Genomic DNA, 13,300 nt, shown 5'->3' with positions numbered 1-13,300 from the left:
GAAGTGCCAGGTTCAACCTCAGCCAACTGTTCCAGGTACAGCTGAGGATGTCCTCTACTTGGAGAGCTGCCACCAGTCAGTAGATAGTACTAAGCTAGAAGGTGGCTTCCTAGGTTCTGTTTAGCTACACAAGGACTTATCCCCTACACCCTTTCACCTGACGTATATCTTGACTCAAAGGACTCTATGGCACAAAATATATTTTATGTATCAAACTTCTCAGACACGGTGGAGTAAATAACCTCCTGCTGCTCTTGATTGTGATGTTTGTGTTATTGTTCCAAAGGCAGCATTCAAAGGGTGTGCAAAGGGGATAAGAATAGATCACTGTGGTTCTGATAATTGTAAGGGGAAGAAAGGTCTCCTCCGGGAGCAGGTGCAGAGCAGGAGAAAAACATGTTGACTCAAGAGACTGACACGGTTCAAGGAGGAAGAAAGTTGAGTTTGGCTGAACATGATTAACATGAGAAGAGCCCTGAAGCTGGATCAGGTGATGGGTCCATAAAGTCCAGCATCTTCTTCTCAAAATGGACAATCAGTTGCCCCAAAGGGAAGCCCACAAGGAAAGGGTCAGTGCAGCAGCCCTTTTCCTACAAGTGATGCCCAACAACTGGAACTCAGAGTCTTCCTGCCTCAAACAGTGGTGGGAGGACATATCCATAAGGACCAGTTTCTGTTCATATCCTTAGCCACCTCCATGACTTGACCTAAACCTCTATTTTTATTTGAAATAAAATTCCCATACCACTTCATTGTAGACAGAGGTTTACAAATTTAAATAGTTAAATAAAAAAAAGTTAAGCTAAAGATGGATAAATGGCTAGCAAAGGGAAAGCTGGGTTTGGCCTATCCTTAAGCCTTTTTAGAACAGGAGTCACCAACATGATCCCCTTCAGATTTTGTTTAGGACTGAAGTGTATTAACTTGATCCATGTCATAGATCCCCTGCGTAATCCTATATAATCCAATACAGCCCCATTCCAAACAATCAAAGGCTTTCTCTGCCTCAAAAAAATAATATGCCATATAGATGTTTCACTTTATTGGTAACATGAATGAAATGCAGCACCTTACATATGTTTCAAGAGAGTTTATGTCCCATAATAAATCCAGTTTCATCTTCTGCTATATATTTATGTATTACTATATTTAATCTACTTGCTAGAATTGTGAAACAAAGCCCTGATTCAGCAATGCTGTAAGACAGTACGGCTGGACATTATCTTTTTAAATATGTGATCACTATTCTAGCTATTTGCCATGTTTTAGGAAAAACAGTTCTTAGCATAATTTTATTTAATGTCACTTTCAAAGATTATTCTAATTCATTCAATAATTTTTCATATTACTTGACTGTGAAACTATCCAGTCTGGGGGCTTCATTGCATTATAACACATTAACCATTCTGCAGAGTTTAGGGAGTGTTATAAGAGATTGGAGCTTATCACAACCAGATTGGGTTAGACATTGTGTTTTTATTATTTTTAGATATAAAAAGGCTTCAATAGCATCTTTTTTGTGACAATCAGATGTATATGATTTCTTATTTAAAAAAATCAATTCATTTGTGATTCCATCAGATCTTGTTATCCTCTTTGGTCTTTAATTGTTGAAAGTATATAAGTGTGTGTTTGTGTAAAAATGTGCTAACAATTTGCCAGCTTTGTTCCCTTTTTCAAATAAACACTGTCTTACAACCTTAGCTTTTTCTATCTTTCTTAAGAGATTACTTTCTAAGTAGCTCTGATTTTCTATAATTTTTAAGAGCAGGTAGTTTTAGGTTTTTAACAAATTCTAGTTTTTCAGTTTCAACCTCATCATTCAGTGCTTTCTCCCTTGGTGTCCCCCCCAAAATATATATATATATATATATATATGAAGCTTTTGAATTATTTGACCTCTCATTATTGCCGTTGAAGTCTCCCATAAAGTATGTTTATCAGCTCTACAAAATTATTAATATTCTCTTAATATAGATGCCAGGTCCTGTGTAACATTTTCATTTTGTAATATAAATTTATCAATATGCCAGCAATTTTTGTTGTGGTTGTCCATGGCTTGTCCTTTCTATAATAATCAGAGCATGGCATGAAAACTCAACATCACCTACTGAAAAGGATTGACGATACCTTGAATACATACAAATGGAAGGACAAATGATTTCACACAGAGACTCTCTCTCTATATATATTTAGTTTATTCTTTTGCTGTCAGGTGCTCCTTCTTGTTCAGATCAGGTCTTAGTATAATAACGTAGCACTTGGGTATGAAGATGCAGCCCAGAAGCCCAGCACTGGAAGCCAAGATGGAGAAGACCTGCACGGCTACCATGTATTTCCCCTTGGTGCTCAGGTAGGTGGGCACAAAGGACACCCAAACACTGCAGAAGACCAGCATGCTGAAGGTGATCAGCTTGGCTTCATTGAAGGCCCCAGGAAGCTTCCTGGCTAGGAAAGCCACCGTGAAGCAGATGGCAGCCAGGAAGCCCATGTAGCCAAGGGCAGCGTAAAACATGGCAACACACCCTTCATTGCACTGCAAGATGATCTCTCCAGGCTGAGAGCTCATGTCAGAGTCTGGGAAAGGAGGAGAAACTCCCAGCCAGGTGGTGCAGATGACAACTTGGACACTGGAGCAGGCAATGACAATGGAGTTGGCCAGACTCTTCCCCAGCCATCTCCTCACTCTGTTCCCTGGCTTTGTGGCCAAGAAGGCCAGAACCACAGTGATGGTTTTTGCCAAGACAGAAGAGACAGCAGATGAGAAGACAGTGCTGAAGACCATTTGTTGGAGAAGGCAGGTTGTTTTCCTTGGCTTACCAATGAAGAGGAAGGAGGACAAAATGGAGAGGAGGATGGAGATGAGGAGGATGTAAGAAAGGTCCCTGTTGTTGGCTTTGACTATGGGAGTTTCACTGTATTTCATGAATATTCCCAAAACAAAGCCTGTGGCTGAGGATAAGAGTAGGGTAAAGGTAGCCAGGATGATCCCCAAATACCCTTCATAGGCCAGGAAGGTGATCATCTTGGGAACGCATTGATCATGGTCCTTGTTTGGATGTTCCTCTTCCAGACATTTGGTGCAGTGTCTTGCATCTGAGGAAGTGAAAATTGAAACTGTCCAGAGGTGCATCTGGCGTCTTCATTGTACATCTTTCTCTGCATACTAGGGACACATCTCTTAACCTTGGGCTTTGACAGGTAAAATATTTCATTTTGTGGGAGGTGATTTTAAAAAAAGGGCAAAGCAAGAACGCTATTCAGAGACTCAGTGTGGATGGGGCAACCCAGTTAAATGGGAGACATACAGCGGTACCTCGGGTTAAGAACTTTATTCTTTCTGGAGGTCTGTTCTTAGCCTGAAACTGTTCTTAACCTGAAACACCACTTTAGTTAATGGGGCCTCCTGCTGTTGCCACGCCACTGGAGCACTATTTATGTTCTTATCCTGAAGCAAAGTTCTTAACCAGAGGTACTATTTCTGGGTTAGTGGAGTCTGTACCCTGAAGCATATGTAACCTGAAGCGTATGTAACCCAAGGTACCACTGTATAATAAATTAATGGTGGTGATGATGAAATACCTCTCAGTCCCTCCCAGAGTCTGTTTCATCAGGAGGTTTGGGCTGGCTGTTCATCAGTATGCGGATGATACCCAGCTCTACCTCTCTTTTAAATCAGAACCAGTGAAGGCGGTGACGGTCCTGTGTGAGTGTCTGGAGGCGGTTGGAGGATGGATGGCGGCTAACAGATTGAGGTTGAATCCTGACAAGACAGAAGAACTGTTTTTGGGGGACAGGAGGCGGGCAGGTGTGGAGGATTCCCTGGTCCTGAATGGGGTAACTGTGCCCCTGAAGGACCAGGTGCGCAGCCTGGGAGTCATTTTGGACTCACAGCTGTCCATGGAGGCAGAGGTCAAATCTGTATCCAGGGCAGCTGTTTACCAGCTCCATCTAGTACGTAGGCTGAGACCCTATCTGCCTGCAGACTGTCTCGCCAGAGTGGTGCATGCTCTGGTTATCTCCCGCTTGGACTACTGCAATGCGCTCTACGTGGGGCTACCTTTGAAGGTGACCCGGAAACTACAACTAATCCAGAATGTGGCAGCTAGACTGGTGACTGGGAGCGGCCGCGGAGACCATATAACACCGGTCTTGAAAGACCTACATTGGCTCCCAGTACGTTTCCGAGCACAATTCAAAGTGTTGGTGCTGACCTTTAAAGCCCTAAATGGCCTCAGTCCAGTATATCTGAAGGAGCGTCTCCACCCCCATCGTTCTGCCCGGACACTGAGGTCCAGCTCCGAGGGCCTTCTGGCGGTTCCCTCACTGCGAAAGGCCAAGTTACAGGGAACCAGGCAGAGGGCCTTCTCGGTAGTGGCGCCCGCCCTGTGGAACACCCTCCCATCAGATGTCAAAGCGATAAACAACTACCTGACATTCAGAAGACATCTGAAGGCAGCCCTGTTCAGGGAAGTTTTTAATATGTGACATTTTAGTGTATTTTTCCATCTTTGTTGGAAGCCGCCCAGAGTGGCTGGGGAAACCCAGCCAGATGGCGGGCGGGGTACAAATAATAAATTATTATTATTATTATTATTATTATTATTATTATTATTATTATTATTATTATTATTTCTGAATGAATCTCTGCCCTCTGCCCTTGATAAGGAGTCACCCACCTTTTCGAGTCGAGATTCTCCCTTCTGCACATGGGGAACAAGCATAGCAGCAAACTGGTTTTCCTTCTTGAACTGCCTTGGCATATCCAGGGCGACAGCTTTCAGTACACCTGGAGTGAGGGACAGCCTAATTGGTAAGACAAGAAGGTGCAGGGAGGGGAAAGTGTAAGGAGTATACTGTACAGTGGTACCTCTGAATGCGAACGGGATTTGTTCTGGAGCCCTGTTTGCATCCTGAAGTGAACACAACCCGCGTCTGCGATTTGCTGCTTCCGCACATGCACGTGATGTCATTTTGAGCGTCTGCGCATGCACAAGTGGCGAAACCTGCAAGTAACACATTCCTCACTGAGCTCCACTGAACCCCAAGGCAATTTTCTTTTGATGCATACTATTTTGGTGTATTTGTTTGCTTGTTTCTACATTTATTATTCCTCTCTTCTATGTCTCAGGGTCTCACTAGATTCAACGTGCTGCCTTATTGCGGGGTAGATATGTGGGTAAACGATATGCAGAGCGAGTCTGATAGAGGTGGAAATTGTCTCTCATGTCTTGCTACGATGTCCTTTTGATGAGGATATGCGCTCGGTCTTTATCACCCCTATTATACAGAAAATTCCAAGTGGGTCTGAACCTCAATGCTTAAAATCCCTGATAGAGGATAAGGATCCAGAGATCACACTAAAGGTGGCCAAATTTTGCACGGCTGCCATAAAACTCATTGAACAAGCTGTGCTACTACAAAGACTGAGGCCTCAGATGCAAACCCTAGATACTATTTTAGAGACTAAGACCTAAAACACATTTCTAATGGCTGTCATAGTCACATTGTTTATTGTTATATTCGATTCCAAATTCAGACTTAATTCTATTGTGTTTTATGTTTGCTTAGTATGGTATGTGAATCTTGTCTGGGACCGTAATAAACTTCATTTCATTTCATATGTCTTAGGGCTCATCTACACTTCCACTTCTCCTATGTTTTCTTCTGCTTGTACCATTCCTTCTAGGCATGGGTCTGAGAAGGTTTTTCTTTGCCCAACCCCTTTCCTTGAGAAGAAGATGCTGTTTACCACTGAGAATAGAGCGAAGTCAATCCTCAGAAAATCCAGTTGGCGTTTGTTACGATTCAGCAGTAAAGAGTGGGTTTCGAAATGGAAAAAACAACAACTCCTCTCAGACCTGTGCCTAGCAAGCCCAGGTCAAGCAGAAGTGTGGAGGAGCTCTTATTGTGCTCAAGGTACAGGACAAGAGGCACAAAATCCAAATCCAAGAATAAGAGCAACTGCAAAACAAAACTTGGGTGATGAACAACTATCTCAGTGGGACGCACTTTTGTGGATTGATTCTTATCGTGTATTTAGATGGTGGGCTAACATTTCATAGTTCTGTAGGGCGGGGGGTTACATGAGGGGTAATTTAACATGGTGGACAGCCAGTGAGAAGGGAAACCAAACACTGTTCCTGTTCAAAAGCAGTGGCAGGCTGGTGAGTTAACCTTCTGAGGTGCCATTGGCTAACTGCTGTTGCTGTCAACTCTGAATTTCCACATTCCCAAATGGAATGTGGTTAATCCATGTCCCTTTCATGGATACAAAGCTCACTGTATGAACGGGAGACCCCTTTGGTTTTGTTTTTAAAAATTTTAATACTTTCATTTTGCTTTACCACACATACAGAAGCATTTGACCAACCAAAATTACAAAAGAAAAATCCTTAATAATGATGATGATGAAAAAAGCTAAAAAAAACTACAATAAATATCAAAGCACATGGCATAGAACATAAGCCATTAAGGGAAAGAAAAAAGAAAAAGGAAAACAGAAAGGAGGAGGAGGAGAAAAGAAAAGAAAAGGAAAGGAAAGGAAAGGAAAGGAAAAGGAAAAGGAAAAAAGGAAAAAGGAAAAAAAAAGAGGAAGATGAGCCAAACCACAAGAAGGCTCATCTACTGTATGCTTCCGTCAAGGTCACAACAGATCATTATTCTTATCAATTCTCTCTATCTGCATTTCATAGAAACGGGAGACCCCTTTGGTGCTGCTCCCATGTGGCACACTATTCTGTAAGTCTTGCTCCCTGGTAAGTGTTTAAAAGTTTGCAATCAAATCCCATTTGCTACATTTTAACAGGTGCCACATAAAATAAAGTATCCCCTACCTTTTTAAACCATTGGGGCCACACAATAGCTTCGGGGTTAATCTTGAACTTTATGTCAGCGGATGTCTCTCTCTCTACACTCCCAACTTTCACTCTGGCGTGAGACATGTTGGGAAACATCACCCAGTTTACAATATCATAACTGCCGGGCAGCTCCCCATTCTCGTTCAAATACAGTTCACCCATTGAGGTATTAGAAAACCGGATTGCTCTCAAGAAAGGGTGAAGCTGGAATGACAAGGGAAACACCAGGATATAGAAAGCATATTAGACCTCTCAGCCCTGCTCCCTTTGAGCTCCCATGAAGTTTGGCAAGTGTAAAACTCAGCTAGTGTATATGCCATAATGAGTATCTGGGCTTTTAGTGTTCTTCGGGACAAGAATGGTGGATGTGGTCTCAGCAGCTGTGTTACTCAATTTTTAGAAAACAATTTAAGAGCAACACACATTTAGCCGAACAGAAGCAACGCTGATTGCAACAATCAAAGGACGAAATTGAAATTTCCACCTCCTTACATTCCCATAGTCAAATAGACATTGATTTAGAAACATTTCCAATAATTTAACAATATTTTGTTTCAACAACTTTTCCCCGCATAATGAAAAGCTCTCTGTCTTCATGTATGATGTTTTATTCTATCCTCAGTTAATAATAATAATAATAAATTTTATTTATATCCCGCCCTCCCCAGCCGAAGCCGGGCTCAGGGCGGCTAACAACAATAAAACAGTACAAACAACACTCTAAAATCATTCATTATAAAATTAATTAATTCAAGCCACTGGCAACCATTGGGCCAGAGCTCTGCGAAGATTGCCGATGGAGGGAGTCAGGCTGTGCCCTGGCCAAAGGCCTGGTGGAACAGCTCTGTCTTGCAGGCCCTGCGGAAAGATGTCAAGTCCCGCAGGGCCCTGGTCTCTTGTGACAGAGTGTTCCACCAGATCGGAGCCACGGCCGAAAAAGCCCTGGCTCTAGTTGAGGCCAGCCTAACCTCTCTGAGGCCTGGGACCTTCAAGATGTTTTTATTTGAAGACCGTAAGTTTCTCCGTGGGGCATACCAGGAGAGGCGGTCCCGTAGGTACGAGGGTCCTAGGCCGTATAGGGCTTTAATGGTTAAAACCAGCACCTTAAACCTGATCCTGTACTCCACCGGGAGCCAGAGCAGCTGGTATACCACCGGGTGAATGTGATCTCGCAGCGAAGACCCCGTAAGGAGTCTCGCTGCAGCATTCTGCACCCGCTGGAGTTTCTGTGTCAATCTCAAGGGCAGCCCCACGTAGAGCGAGTTACAATAATCCAGTCTGGAGGTGACCGTCGCGTGGATCACAGTGGCTAGGTCAGGGCGAGAGAGGTAAGGAGCCAACTGCTTAGCTTGGCGGAGATGGAGAAATGCCACCTTTGTTATAGCTGCAATCTGCGCCTCCATGGAAAGGGAGGTGTCGAAGATTACACCCAAACTCTTAAAGGACGGTGCTGGCACTAATTGCGCCCCCGCAAGAGATGGGAGTTGCCCCCCCAATCCCATATTGTCCCGTCCCAGCCACAGGACCTCTGTCTTCGAAGGATTTAGCTTCAACCGGCTCCCACGTAACCATCCAGCCACAGCTTCCAAACATCTGGTCAGTGTGTCTGGGGCCGAGTCAGGATGGCCATCCATCAACAGATAGAGTTGGGTGTCATCAGCATACTGATGGCAACTCAGCCCAAAACTTGTTTTGCATTGTTTCTAAAACCAACCACAATCTGATCTTTTGACAAAGAGCAGTATATAAGCATTTAAACAGAAATAACTCAATATAAAATGAGTACATTTCAACATTGTGGGACAGACTTGTGTCACCAGGAGGCCTCTGTGCCTGCTGCATCTATGTTCTATGGGACATGGGTGGCGCTGTGGTCTAAACCACTGAGCCTCTTGGGCTTGACAATTGGAAGGTTGGCGGTTCGAATCCCCGGGACAGGGTGAGCTCCCATTGCTCTGTCCCAGCTCCTAGCAGTTCAAAAGCATGCCAATGCAAGTAGATAAATAGGTACCGCTGCAGTGGGAAGGTAAACAGCATTTCCGTGCGCTCTGGTTTCTGTCACAGTGTTCTGTTGCACCAGAAGCAGTTTAGTCCTGCTGGCCACATGACCTGGAAAGCTGTCTGTGGACAAATGCTGGCTCCCTCGGCCTGAAAGCGAGATGAGCGTTGCAACCCCGTAGTCGCCTTTGACTGGACTTAACTGTCCAGGGGTCCTTTACCTTTTTTGTTCTAGCTGCTTGCTGAGGCTCAGCAGAGACAAAGCCAAGGCTGAGGAGAGTCCAACTTCAGCTAAAATGGCTGGATCTCTCTCAGAGCACCAAGGAGGAAGCCCAGGAAGTTGGAAGGCTTTTCTTCTGACATTCCCACAGTGGGCAGAAAGATTGGCCTCACCCAGGTGCCTCCCCAATTGCATTTGCCTTACAAATGGACACTTCCCTCCCCTCACTCCCGAATGTCGGAAAATGTTTTTGCTTCATTTTGCAATTTAATAATAAAGAACTGCTACAAACATCTTGACTGCCCTTGCATTGCTCACCCGTTAGAGCATCCAAAGTATCATGAATGAAAGCTAAAATGCATTGTCACATTGTGCAAACAGCATACATAAAGGCTGCCATGAGGCTGTGTGGAAGTCCTTGTCTGTTCTTCCTGTCTCATGAAAGATATAAGCAGTTGCCATGCTGTGTGGCAAGGAAGAGGGGAGTTCCTTTCCCTTGGCTGTGTGGATTTGGCATGTCAGTTTTTCTGATAGTGCTACCAACCAGACCCCTTGGTAAGGTAAAGGTAAAGGGACCCCTGAACATTAGGTCCAGTCGTGGCCGACTCTGGGGTTGTGGCACTCATCTCACTTTATTGGCCGAGGGAGCCGGCGTACAGCTTCTGGGTCATGTGGCCAGCATGACTAAGCCGCTTCTGGCGAACAAGAGCAGCGCCCAGAAATGCGGTTTACCTTCACACCGGAGCGGTACCTATTTATGTACTTGCACTTTGACATGCTTTCGAACTGCTAGGTTGGCAGGAGCAGGGACCGAGCAACGGGAGCTCACCACGTCGCGGGGATTCGAACCGCCAACCTTCTGATCGGCAATTCCTAGGCTCTGTAGTTTAACCCACAGCGCCACCCGTGTCCCTGACCCTTTGGTACCATGCTTCAATTGTTAGGCTTTCAGCCATTTGCCAGCATCTGGCAATCTCTAGATGGGCGGCTATTAGCAGAAACAGCAGCATATCTTTATATACAGTGATAAAGTTAGCGCCCTTCATTTATCCCCACAAGTGCCAATGCTGGAGAGACTACTAAGTTAGATTCTATGGTTTGGAAAGTGCATTGCAGTTTGAAAAGAGGTAAAGGAAATACCTGCCATGGCTGCAGCCTTTGATGTCCCAACCTGTCTCCCCGATCCGCCATCAGCGTCCGTTTTGATCTCGACGAACGTGCAGCATGTAAAGCGTGTGCCACGGCTTGGACATGGAAGTAAGTGCTGTAGCTGTCTTGGGAGAGGGCCCTCTCCACCTCCTCCCGGGGCAGAGGCTCCAACTGCTGCTGCTCCTTCTCTGTGCATCTCATCTGACCTTTCACAGACAAGGCGTGCTTTGAATACGAGCAACGATATGCTTCAGCCCAAAACTGACGAAGAAGAGAGGAATATGGTACATAGTAGTCGTGTATGGTTCTTTTGGGGGTCTTAATTATAAAGGAGAAAGAACCATGGATGTACTGAAAACCTTCGCCTTGCAATACCACGTTGATGTCCTGAAAACCGGTTGTGATCCAGACCCTTGCTCCAACTTGTTCCCAAATCCTTCTTTGTAGTGTGATGATTGCCACCCATCCCATCCGCGTGTTTTCATAGTAAACAAACACACTGACTTGTCTCCATAGGGCAAAGGGTACCCCGGATACGAACCCTTCATAGAGAGTGCCTTCTGGCAGTCGTTTTGTGAAGGCAACACAGATTCCACTCTGGATCATCAGAGATGTCAGGGCATTCATGAACCTCTCTCCATTCTCGTTGTCTGGAGCAACGAGGCCAATCCACGTCCATCCAAAATGCAGGAGCAGCTTGACAATCCCCCGGTACTGGGAATCTTCTTTGGGGAGCAACCGGTAGACAAAAGGGAACTGGGATTTGTCATCCAGAGCCTGAGCATTGAAGCCGTAACTGATCTAGTGAGGAAAGAAAGAGATTCGTGCTTTGCTTTGGTCTCAGGATAAGAACCAGACATTTATTAACCTGAAATGATTAGTATTGGCCTGAAACATCAAGAGGTGCGATGCCAGGTGGGCAGAGACTGGGTTTGGGAGCCCTGGATCCAATCTGCAGTGTTTTAACTTAGTTTTGGATGCCCTGCCTTGATTTCCCTGGAGAGAAAGTGGAATTTCAAGCCTATGAATTTCTATTCTGCCCCTCAATGCTGCCCCTTCACCTTCATACCTGTGGTACCTTGAAGATGCTTGACATGACTGAAATGTGTTTGGAAATGACAGAATTGGCCCCTTCAAGAACAGCCAGCAGGTTGTCATTCCCTTTTCCACAGGTGTAGTTTGGGATGTTGATTTCCCCACCCGAAAGCAGGCTTAGCATGGCATCGGACGTTATCATTGCATTGAATAAGCTCTCATAGAGGTTGTAGCCCAGGGTGATGTTGGCTAAGTGCCTGGGGTCCATGTTGATCTCCTGGATGGTGAACAAGAAGGACAAGATGTGCCAGTACAGCCTACCTGAGAAACTGCAATAAATAAATACTTTTTTTAAAAAAATGTGAAACAACTGTTCATCATTCAGCGGCTATACAGTTGTTTTGATTCCCCCACATAATTGCCTGTACGTCTGCTGTGAGGACTGAGAAAAGTCATATCCTTCTTGCAATATGAAAAACCCATTTGCCACTTAACAATAAAAGTAAGGAAATGAACACTCCATCACAGAAGGGAAAGAAACACACAGCCTAAAGGGACTAGGAAACTCAGGATATCCCTGGTAATTAGGAGCATCTAGAGTAAGGTTACCAGACGTCCCCATTTCCCGGGGACAATCCCCGTATTCACACATCAGTCCCCATACAAAATGCATTGAAGTTGAAAAGTGTCCCAGACTCATTGAAAAAAATCTGGTGACCTTAATCTAGAGTGCAGTTGAGGAAGCACAATAACCATCAATACAACTTTACTTATGAACGAAGCTTAGTGGGTTGAAGTTGTTGTTTTGCGGTTGGTTGTTGTTCAAAAAACTGAATAGTTACTTCTCAAATTTTGGAGATTTGACACTGGTAATGAGGAGGTCCTATGACTTCCTGGCTTGATTTTTTAAAAAATAAATTATTATTCATTTTGGCACTTCTGCCAAAAATGTCTCCCAGAGCAGGTTTAAAATGTCACTGTTACGAGGGCTCATCGCTGAAAAATGCATGAAACAAAAGCAAAAGGTCACAGGAGGCAGGGTGGAAACCTAGGAGGGATTTTTCCGTGAGTTTCTGGGCCAGGAAGAAACCACACACACACAAACACACACACAGAGAGAGAGAGAGAGAGAGAGACAGACAGACAGACAGACAGACAGAAGTTCTGACATCTGTTTGCCTTTAGGAAATTTCATGACTTGGGTGACACCCTCGCCTCAATGAATCATTTTGCTGAACAGATTTACTTACATCCTTCAACAGGCAACACTGCATCATAGCAGCTAGAACATCTTCCCAGGGCTGACAAAGGGAACTAGAAAATAGGACAGGCATCTTGGGAACCTTGGCCCCCACTGCAATTGTTGCTGGTCTCCCATAAGCCCCCAGCCAGCATGGCCAATGGCCCAGGACGACAGCCCAGCAACATTTGGGTGGTCCTCAGCCTTGATCCAGGGACAATTTCTGTTGTAAACTGGAGACACATAACTTCCATCAGCATATAATGACTTACCGGTCAAAGTTGGTTACCGGGAGCCGAGAAAAGTTGTATAGGTTTTGCTTAAAAGGATATTGTGGAGATATGATCCCGCTAATGAGGAAATCTCCAGGCCGGAAGTAACTCCAAGCTTCTTCTTCTATGGTCAGATTCAAGGGGCATTTTGCCTTCAGGTTCCCACACACTCCGTGGGGTATCAATAGCAGAACCAGCAAAACCAGCAAGGGTACCATCCTGGCTCTGCCTCCTGCACCTGTCTCTCCTCCAGAGCCTGCTAATCAGAAGATGGCGAGAACTCTTGCAAGGCGAAACCCACAGTGGCTTCACCCCTACAGGGGCATTCAGCTTCAAGCAGACACATCCCTCCCTTTCACCTGCTCTGTGTCTCCTCAGTTTGTGTCTCACACAGGAGATACGTTGTGCACCAACTCCCCACCCTCCCCGTGGAAGAACGCAACAGATAACCTCAGGCTGGCCTTTATTCCAATGTCTAGGCGATCTCCAGAAATCTCTCTCGAGCTTTGGCAAGAATAAATCACTA

General features: G+C 45.0%; 1 protein-coding gene across 1 annotated transcript; it reads right to left on the bottom strand.

Annotated features, from left to right (window-relative positions):
* Nucleotides 1–2,181: 2,181 nt before the first annotated feature.
* LOC310672754 (vomeronasal type-2 receptor 26-like) lies at nucleotides 2,182–12,992 on the bottom strand (the record flags this gene model as incomplete). Its single annotated transcript, XM_083430406.1, has 6 exons — nucleotides 2,182–3,096; nucleotides 4,680–4,806; nucleotides 10,219–11,028; nucleotides 11,297–11,539; nucleotides 12,513–12,576; nucleotides 12,775–12,992. The coding sequence occupies 6 exons, from the start codon at nucleotides 12,990–12,992 to the stop codon at nucleotides 2,198–2,200; spliced, it is 2,361 nt and encodes a 786-aa protein (XP_083286532.1). The 3' UTR covers nucleotides 2,182–2,197.
* Nucleotides 12,993–13,300: the final 308 nt, after the last annotated feature.

The sequence above is a fragment of the Podarcis tiliguerta genome, assembly GCF_965153285.1.
Source record: "Podarcis tiliguerta genome assembly, chromosome: 2".
Taxonomy (NCBI): domain Eukaryota; kingdom Metazoa; phylum Chordata; class Lepidosauria; order Squamata; family Lacertidae; genus Podarcis; species Podarcis tiliguerta.
The sequence above is the reverse complement of the archived record's forward strand: the minus strand, read 5'-3'. Positions and strand labels throughout refer to the sequence as shown.